The sequence below is a fragment of the Dipodomys ordii genome, unplaced genomic scaffold, assembly GCF_000151885.1.
Source record: "Dipodomys ordii isolate 6190 unplaced genomic scaffold, Dord_2.0 Scaffold156, whole genome shotgun sequence".
Classification (NCBI taxonomy): Eukaryota; Metazoa; Chordata; class Mammalia; order Rodentia; family Heteromyidae; genus Dipodomys; species Dipodomys ordii.
Window position 1 is genome coordinate 642013 of NW_012267372.1, and position 9620 is coordinate 651632.

The following is a 9620-nucleotide window of genomic DNA, read 5'->3' on the forward strand; positions in this document are numbered from 1 at the left end:
GATGGTGAAGATAGGAGGCTGCTCATGTGGAGGCCCAGCCTTTGAGGCCCCGGGTGGCTGAACAAGGTGCTGGGCTTCAGAGAACTTCACACACCCTGCCAGCTTCTCTGGCTGAACCCCAGTTTTGCTCAAGGGCTCAGCTGTCCTTCTGTGCTGCTCTGGGGAGAGCCCCAGGGACAGGAAGCCCCCACAGCCCATGTCCACTCTGATGAATGGGGGGAAAAGGGGGAGACTGCAGGCGCTTCACTGAATGGTGCCCAGGATGAAGTGGGCCCAGCTTGGGAAGGATCTGGGTCTTCAGGGGGTCACTTCACTACTGGCCTCGCTGGCCCATGGGGTCTTCTCATGGGGGGCCCTCTGCATCCCAGGTCTGGGCACAGCCCCCACCCCTGAATCTCTAGGGAACACATACCCAATCTAGCAGCCAGGGCCTTGAGACCAGGTGACTTACAATAATGACTTTATTTTAACATATTTAATTACAGACATAAAACAGCTGGGGGAGGGGTGGGCCCGGCCTGGCCCCACCCTTGGGCTACCAGGAGGCAGGGTGCAGGCGAGGCCTCCCTGATGACCCTCTTCCTAGGGTCTTCCTATGGCAGGGCCCTATTGCTTTAGCGGGGAGGAGCCATGCAAACGAAGGGGCGGGGAATCCTCTTGGTCCCGCCCCAGGCCGGCCTTCCTCCAGAATGCCTGGCTGTGCCCCTCTGCACCCCAGCTCGGGCACCCCCTTCCTGCCTGCGCAGGGGACAGCCGCTCTGGCCAGCCCTGCTCTGCTCTGCCCACCCCCTCTGCAACCTAAAGAGGAATAAATACAAACTTTACAAAGTAAAAGGGGGTCCAACGCTGCCCGGGGGCGGGGCTGCTCAGGTCCTGGTTGCAGGGTGCTGGCCAGGGGGCGCCCCTGCCTCACATCATCCCCAGCTGCAGCAGCGTGTTGGCGTAGGCCATGGGCTTGACGTTGGGGTGAGGCTGGAGGAGGCAGAGGGGGCTGGGTCAGGAGGGGCCACCGGGGTTGCCTGCTCCCCCACCCGCCTGGAGTTGGACTCACCACTGCTGTGAACTGGTGGAACTGGGGCCGCAGGTCGGAGCCCCGGAGGTGAATGTAGGAGGCTTTGTTCCCCATCTGGTCGCTGCAGGGGCGGGAGCAGAGCGCTCAGGGAGGGGCGGGCAGGTGAGGGGGCGGGGAGGACGGGGTGGGCTCTGGTGCCAGATCTGATCCCACCACCTCTCTGGCCACCAGGACAAGCAGGTGACCCGGGGGTGCCCGTGGCAGCCTTCTTCGGCAGATTAGAGCTTGCTAATGAAGAGGAATGACAGGATTTCCTTCCAGAAGCATCTCCAGGCACCAATGGGAGGTGTGAGGCCTGGGGTCTGGGGGTGGTGGAGGGGCTTCGCTGCCTGGCTCCCCCTGCACCATCCAGTGACGGGGACGGTCCACCTCCATGCTGAGCCCCAAAGAAACAAACCCCCAGGGGACGCACCAGTAGTTGGGGGCAGAGAAGACGGTGACGCAGCGGCCGCCGTGGGCCACCTCGTAGCCCTCTGCCTTGACCTCGTGGCTGCGGATGATGTACTCCAGCTGGTTCTCCTCCAGGAAGGCCTTGGTGACATCGGGCCCGAACTGGCAGCTCACGCCCCGTTTGCTGACCGAGCGCCCATTCTAGAGGGCAAGGGGGGAACATGAGACTCCGGGTGACTAGGGGCCCCACCCTACCACCTCACACAAAGCTCCGGACTCACCTGAGGCTGGGGATCAGACCACAGCAGGTCGCACATGGGACCTGGGGAGAGGGGAGTGAGCATCAGGGCCCTGGAGGGAGGGCTCCCACCCAGCCAGGCCCCACCTTCTGGCACACTCCTGCCCAGGGGAGGCAGGGCTCAGGACATAGCCTTGCAGTTAGTTCTGAGCTGCTCCGGCCTCCCCAGGACCATCACAGCCCTGGATCTGAACTGAGGCTTTCAGAGCCGAGGCGCCCCCTGCCCTAGGAACAAAGACCAGCGAGCTGCCCACCCAGCGCCACTCCTACGGCCACTCCACACCACGTGCCGCCATCTGCCTGTCCCCAGTTGCCTCAGCCCAGGGACTGGAGGAGAACTCCAGGGTGAACAGAGGGGTGTGTCCTCATCCGTCTGCTTTCTGGGCCCTGGACAGGCCCTGGCCTCATGGCCTCACTGGCCAGGGGGGAGCCCCAAGACCTCACTCACCTGAGTCTGGAGGCTGCCGGTTCCGCTCGATCTTCCTAATGTCGTCCAGAGTGACACCGTCCTCACTGAAGAGGCCTCCGTGCATGATCTGGGGGCGGGGCAGCTGGGTGAGGGCAGGGCAGCGCCCCCTGCCGTGGCCAGTCATGGGGATGTGGGGGAGCACTATGTCTTTACCAGCACTTTGCCGTTGATGCACTGAGCCAGCGGAAGCCACTCGAACACCTCGCTGAAGAGCTCGTACATCTGGGCTGTGTACTTGGCCTTCACCTCGCCCTCGAAACCGTAGATCTGGTTCATGTTGTCTGTCTCGTGATTGCCTGGGCACAGCAGGGGGACCGAAGGTTCAGCCCTGGGTTCCTCAGTCTCCCTGACTCAGAAACAGACCTGGGGACACGGTGACAGCCGAGTGCCCACCACTCCATCTTCTCAGCTGCCTCAGCCCCACAGGCTCCACCCCTCTCCCTCAAACCTGGCCCCAAGAGCCCACATCTGCCCGGGAGCCTGGGGGATGGCACACACAGTGGCTCCTGGGATGCCAACATGGTGTCAGGCGTGCTCACTCCACCCACAAGGCTGTGGCACACAGAGCGGGGAGCACGGCCTCATGAGACGCTCTACACACCTCACTGCTTGGGGGGGCTGGCATTAAGAATAAATAACCCCCCAGAACCCTCCGGAGAAGTCTGTGCATAAGAAGCACCCACGTGGGCACGGGCACGGGTCCTTCTGGTCTGCAGGGATTCCTCTATTGGGCGGGGCCCCAGTGAGCCCCTCCCATGTGTGGGCAGGGCCTGCCCAGGTGCTCACTAAGAGAACTTTGGGGGAGAGGGGGTGCTCTTCCTTTCAGCCAGCCCCTGAGGGGGAGCTTAGAGGTGCCCTTCCTCCAGACCCTCCACTGACACCGGCTGACACATGGGCACAGTGACCCTGGGAGGGAGGCAGGCCGTGAGCCTGTCCCTAGGGGCTTCCTTACAGGACGGCCCTGGGCACCCCCAGGTTGGGCTCACTTCACCCAGTACCCTGGTTTTCTAGATAAATCACCACTCAGAGGAAAAGGGAAGCGCCCTTCTGAGGATTCCCAACTCCCCCCAGCTCACCTCGAAGTAGGTGAAAGTGATCTGGGTACAGGAGCTTGAAGCCAAAAAGGGTGAGGATCACCTCCACGGAGAAGGAGCCACGGTCCACGAAGTCGCCATTAAATATCTGTGCTGCTAAGGACCACGCGGCGGCAGGACCAGCCAGAACCCAGCCGTGGCGGCTCCTCCCAGGCCTCCTGGCCCCCCTCAAGGCTCCCATCAGCACCTCCCAAGGAACAAGGACCTGGCGGGGCTCACAGCACTCTCTCCTGTGCTGTGGCTCTGGCTGGCCACCAGTCTGCAGGACAGCAGGGAAGGCCCAATGCCTGCCCTTCCTCCAAACAGGCTCAGAACCACAGGACAGCGGGCACCGAGCCGTCTACCCAGCACAGGCCTGGTCCCTACCCCTGACCCGGGGTGAAGCCAGTCTAATGTCAAATTCTCATGGCGGTGGCCAGGCCTGCACTCAGCTCCTCCATGCAGCTGCAGCCATGCCCACTCCTCTCCACCTTAGCCCAAGTGACAAAGGGGGAAACCGAGGCAGCAGGTTAGATGAGCAGCTAGTTAGTGGCAGCTGCCTCTGTGCTGTGTGACCTGGCAGCAGAGGGGAACGTGGGGCTGGGAGAGCTGAGGGCATTGGCCCCGGGGACACAGTGAGGGGACTAGCCTGTCCCCTCCTCCCCACACCCAGGCCCAACTGCAGCTTGGAGAAGGATACATAGGGGTTGGTCTCGGAGGGCAAGCCGTTGAGCTCGAAGATATTGAGGAGGTCATAGAACTGGCCGTGCGTGTCCCCACACACTGTAATCTTCTCTGTCTGGAAGAAAAGAGGCCACCGGAGAGGGAGGGGCCCAGAGAGAGATGTGGGGAGGGGGCAGAAGGGAGGGGTGAGGGGTCATGGCAGACCAAGAAAATCCATGTGAGACACACACAAAGCGGGACACAGTGGTGACAAGGTGGACAGAGAGCATGAGGCAGGACCGAGGGACATGCGGGAGACAGACGGGGAGGGGACGACAGACCACACCAGGTGGGACTGTGAGTTCCAGCGCGCACTGGCTCCTCCCCGGCCCAGGAGCCACCCACCGCCAGATGCCAATGCCCTGGCCAGCCGCACCTCTTTCAGCGTGGTCTCCACCAGCGTGCTCAGCTTACACAGGACCTCTTTCACCTGCACCAGAATCTGAAGGCAGAGCAGACTGTGAATGGGACGGCTTTTGCACCCCACACTGCCGTGGCCCTGGATGCAGGCACGCGTCCAGCACGGGACACCCGTTCCGGGAAGTAGTGGTCATCACACAACGCCCCTCTGGCTCTGCTCAGTGCTCGGGGTCCCCGTGGCTCACCTGGTAGGCACACTTCCGGTGCAGCTTCTTCTGGTCCTTGTACCACTGCATGAGCTCCTTCATGAAGGTTATTGTCACTTTGCCGTCCTCAAGCTTTGGCCCACTGTACTCGTCCTCGATGGCTGACAGGTGAACAAGGGAACCCCGTCAGGGGGCTTGGACATGGCGGGCAGCATGGGCTACCTGGCTCCCAGGGATGGGGGACCTGGCTCTGGACACGGGCTGAGGAAGTGAGTGGGAGCAGAGGCCGTGGAACTGTGGCAACTGCTCTGGGCCTTGAGGTTCAGGGTTCTAGGATGAGTACACAACTCTAAGATCTATTTCCAGATGGTCCACTCCAGCAGCGGCCTCCCTCTGCCACCCCCCTTCTAAATTCTAGAGAGGAGTCCCCCAAATGACTACCAACTCAGCCCTGCCCCATCTTCCCTGTGCTCTAGTATGGGAACCCTAGACATGCGGGACAGGGCAGGACGGTCCCGGGGGACATCACCACATCACCCACAGGTAGAAATGGCTGCGGCACCTCATGTGAACAGGGGAAGGGGCACCACTGCATGCCACAAAAGAAAAGCACTGAACCACCAAGGGCAGGAAAGGGGAGAAGGAGGGAACAAAAGCAGCTGTGGGCAAGACCCCATTTCTGTGTTTCCTTTTTTTTTTTTTTGTCCGTCGTGGGGCTTGAACTCTGGGCCTGGGCGCTGTCCCTCAGCTCTTCAGCTCAAGGCGAGCGCTCTACCACTTGAGCCACAGCATCACTTCCAGTTTCCTAGTGGTTAACTGGAGATAAGAGTCTCAAGGACTTTCCTGCCCAGGCTAGCTTTGAACCTCGATCCTCAGATCTCAGCTTCCTGAGTAGCTGGGATTACAGGTGTGAGCCACTGGCGCCTGGCTGTGAGACCCCATTTTTTAGGACTTGCTGGAACCTGACCCCCCTCTCTGGGTACTGCCTGCCCCTAGATGCAGGGAGGGCTGGGGTGTGCAGGCCGACTCACTCATGCTCTCGATGTCCAGTGAGTCCACAACAGAGCGCCTGTGCTCATCCCCCGCGATGGCCCGCTCAAAGGCCTTCTGCTTCACGATCTTGCTGCACTCCTGGTACTTCATCTTGGCATCTTTGTCATGAGGCTTCACCTTCACCACCTGGCAGAGGGGGAGGAGTCATACTCGGGAGGGTGTGACCAGCTCCTGGCACAGGAACTGTCAGCAGCACCAGCCCTAGGATCTGGGGACGCCCAAGTCAGACCCAGGGCCATCACACATGGCCATGTCGCAACCTGGACCCTGTCACCCAGCCTGGGTTTCTGCCCTAGCACCCTGAGAAACACTCCCACAGAGCTGCGCAAGGACGGGCACACCAGTCCCCGGGGCTCTGACTAAATCAGCGCTGACCCCATCGGTGCAGAAGGGAATGAACTGCCCTTGTCAAAGGCCAGTCAGCAGCTGCCTCTGCCCTTTGGTAGGAGCTGAAGTAGGACTCTGAGCTCCACCAAGTAAGGAACTGGGGGCTGGTTGGAGATGTGGCTCAGATGGTAGAGCGCCAGCCAATGAGTGAAAACATCAGGTACTGACTCTGGATCTCAGACCAAAAACCAAAACAAAAAAAGGAACTGAGGGCCTTGGTCAATGCAGCACTCCACTCAGAATGATGTTTTCTCGGGAAACAAAGGAGGAGGCTTCAATGCTTGATAAGAAATGTACTCATTATCTTTTTTTTTTTTTTGTCCGGTTGTGGGGCCTGAACTCTAGTCCTGGGCGCTGTCCCTCAGCTCTTCAGCTCAAGGCTAGCGCTCTACCACTTGAGCCACAGTACCACTTCCGGCTTTTTTCTTTTTGCTTATGTGGTGCTGAGGAATTGAACTCAGGGCCTCACGCAAGCAAGGCAAGTGCTCTACCACTGAGCCCTGTACTTCCCAGCCCTGTACTCATTATCTTGCCCATGTAATTGTAACCCCTCGGTACAGTATATTCACAATAAAAGAAAAAAAAAAGAAATGTACTCATTACCTTGCTCATGTAATTGTAACCTCTCCGAACAGTATTTTCACAATAAAAAAAATTAAGAAAAAAAAAGAATGTTTTTTTTTTTGTTGTTGTTGGTGGTGGTGTGGGCCTTGAACTCAGGGCCTGGGAATTATCCCTAAGCTTTTCTGCTCAAGGCTAGCACTCTACCACTTTGAGCCACAGCACCACTTCCAGGTCTGTGGTGGTTAGCTGGAGATAAGAGTCTCATGGAAGGGCTGGGAATGTGGCTTATTGGTAGAGTGCTTGCCTTGAATGCATGAAGTCCTGGGTTTGATTCCTCAGTACCACAAACACAGGAAAAGCTGGAAGTGGTGCTGTGGTGGAGTGCTAGCCTTGAGCAAATGCAGCTCAGGAACAGTGCCCAGGCCTTGAGTTCAAGCCCTAGGACTGGCAAAAAAAGAAAAGAAAAAAAAAGTCTCACAGACTTTCCTGCCTAAGCTGGCTTTGAACTGCGATCCTCAGATCTCAGCCTCCTGAGTAGCTGGGATTACAGGTGTGAGCCTCTGGTGCCCGGTGATTTACTGAAGAGCTGGGCTGCACAGGAGCTTAAAACCACCACAGCCTCTCAGCCACTCAGGCCGGTGCCTGCCACGCTCGGTGGCTGCATTTATCTAACAACTATGTTTTGCAGAGCTGCCAAGGAGATTGGAGAAGGACAAGAGGAGCCAGGTCTTCACCACGTCCCGGTGTCCCAGGCAGCCCTTGGCGTGGGCACACCTGGCCATCAGGCTGTGGACCAGTCCTCATGTGGCACTGCGCTTCCCAACCACGTGCCCTCAGCCACACATCACCCACCCACATCTATGCCCCATGGTTTAAAAACTAAAAACAGCTGGGCATTGGTGGCTCACACCTGTAATCCTAGCTACTCAGGTGGCTGAGATCTTAGGATCAGAGTTCAAAGCCAGCCCAGGAAGGAATGGACCATCTGTGAGACTCTTATCTCCAATTAACCACCAGAAAACCGGAAGTGGCGCTGTGGCTCAAGTGGCAGAGTGCTCACCTTGAGCTGAAGAGCTGAGGGACAGTGCCCAGGCCCAGAGTTCATGCCCCATGACTGACAAAAAAAAATTTTTTTTAAGAATAAAATAAGCCGGGCGCTGGTGGCTCACGCCTGTAATCCTAGCTACTCAGGAGGCTGAGATCTGAGGATCAAGGTTCAAAGCCAGCCCGGGCAGGAGAGACTGTGAGACTCCTATCTCCAATAAACCACCAGAAAACCGGAAGTGGCACTGTAGCTCAAGTGGTAGAGTGCTCGCCTTGAGCTGGAGAGCTGAGGGACAGCGCCCAGGCCCAGAGTTCAAGCCCCACGGCCGACCAAAAAAAAAAAAAAAGAATAAAATAAAAAGGGGCTGGGAAGGTGGCTCAGTGGTAGAGTGCTTGCCTTGCATGCATGAGTCCCTGGGTTCAATTCCTCAGCACCACATAAGCAGAAAAAGCCGGAAGTGGTGCTGTGGCTCAAGTGGTAGAGCGCTAGCCTTGAGCTGAAGAACTAAGGGACAGCAACCCAGGCCCAGAGTTCAGGCCCACGACCGACAAAAGAAAAAAAAGAATAAAAACACTTACAACAATATATACACATTCTCCAAGAAAGTGTGTTCTGTATCTAAATGGACATGAGAAAGCATGCAGTGAGGCCTGGGCCACTCGTGTGCACCCCGAGAGGAAAGGACACCTCTTCAGCCTTCATCTCCATCCCTGCACAGTGCTCTGCGCCCAGTGGCTGAGACTGAGCCCCAGGCTTACCTGCTCCAACCAAGGTCACACCTGCCTTGGTCCCCTCCCACAGCCTGCAACCAGCCCAGAGGACAGGGCCTGGTGTATCCCCTGGGAACTGCAGCACCTGTCACTGGACGCTCTGTGGGGGCCCAATGTGGCAGGTGCGGCCCTGCCTCGGTGGCTCGCCAGCTGACCCTCATGCACACCCCAGGCCTGTGGCATGAGCGCAATCACTCAGCCTCTGTCCAGGCACTCTCCCCAGCCCAAGTGGGGAAGACTCTGCCCTTGACCCGGGGCTCCTCCAGGCCCTGACTCTGTGGGCCTTGGTTACTCATTACCAGCGGTCCACCCCGGGACCTTTACCCGTCTTTAGCAAGGCCAACAGGCCCGGGCAGCCACTCCCCTACTTGCCATCTTCCGGATTAGGATGCCAAGGGAGCGGCCCTGGCACCCACGCTCAGAGGAACCCTGCTGGGCTGTCCCTGTCCTGGCTCCCTCCTGTCTTCCTCCCACTCTGATACAGGGTCCCCTGGCCACAGGCTCTGCGCAAGGACCTCGCCCCAGGCCAGGCCCTGCCACTACAGACTGGCATCCGGGGCCCCAGGTCACCCCACCTTGCACAGAGGGTGTGGGCAGCAGAAAGGCTGTGTAAGTTCAACAGAGTCCCTGCAGCACCACTCTAGGACCCCTGCTTTGGGGGGACATGGGCAATGTGGGACCCTGGGCCTCAGTCTCCCCTGTAGGATGGAGGTGGTCCTGCCAAGTCCCAGGGCTGCTGCAGTAAGCACATCTGACCCCCAGCTGGTGTCTTGACCACCAGAGCCTGTCACCAAGGCGGAAAGAAATGACCCCTGCTCCTAGCCTTTCCTGTCACCTCATGACACCCTGCAGGGATCCTCACCCTGAGCCACCAGAGCCACCAGAAGGTGACTGTGGCTCTTAGTAATAACTGACAGAAATGCCCTCAATGCCAGGTGCTGATGGCTCACATCTGTCATCCCAGCTTCTCAGGAGGCGGAGATCTAAGGAATGAGGTTCAAAGCTAACTTGGGAAACAAAGTCCTTGAGGCCCTTATCTCTAATAAACTCCCTCAAAAAAGCTGAGGGCTAGCCGGGTGCTGGTGGCTCACGCCTGTAATCCTAGCTATTCAGGAGGCTGAGATCTGAGGATCGAGGTTCAAAGCCAGCCAGGGCAGGAGAGACTGTGAGACTCCTATCTCCAATAAACCACCAGAAAACCGGAAGTGGC

General features: G+C 58.4%; 1 protein-coding gene across 1 annotated transcript in view; it reads right to left on the minus strand.

The window, feature by feature from the left end:
• Positions 1 to 443: 443 nt before the first annotated feature.
• The window catches only part of Ppp5c (protein phosphatase 5, catalytic subunit), a 14610-nt gene continuing 5433 nt past the window's right edge, over positions 444 to 9620 (minus strand). Inside the window, exons 2-12 of the mRNA XM_013032580.1 lie at positions 5623 to 5770; positions 4631 to 4752; positions 4402 to 4467; positions 4003 to 4101; positions 3306 to 3411; positions 2383 to 2525; positions 2209 to 2296; positions 1744 to 1784; positions 1485 to 1663; positions 1052 to 1133; positions 444 to 972 (exon numbers count right to left, since the gene is read on the minus strand). Of these exons, the coding sequence (XP_012888034.1) occupies positions 910 to 972; positions 1052 to 1133; positions 1485 to 1663; positions 1744 to 1784; positions 2209 to 2296; positions 2383 to 2525; positions 3306 to 3411; positions 4003 to 4101; positions 4402 to 4467; positions 4631 to 4752; positions 5623 to 5770 (1137 nt within the window). The 3' untranslated portion in view covers positions 444 to 909. The remainder of the gene's footprint in view (positions 973 to 1051; positions 1134 to 1484; positions 1664 to 1743; positions 1785 to 2208; positions 2297 to 2382; positions 2526 to 3305; positions 3412 to 4002; positions 4102 to 4401; positions 4468 to 4630; positions 4753 to 5622; positions 5771 to 9620) is intronic.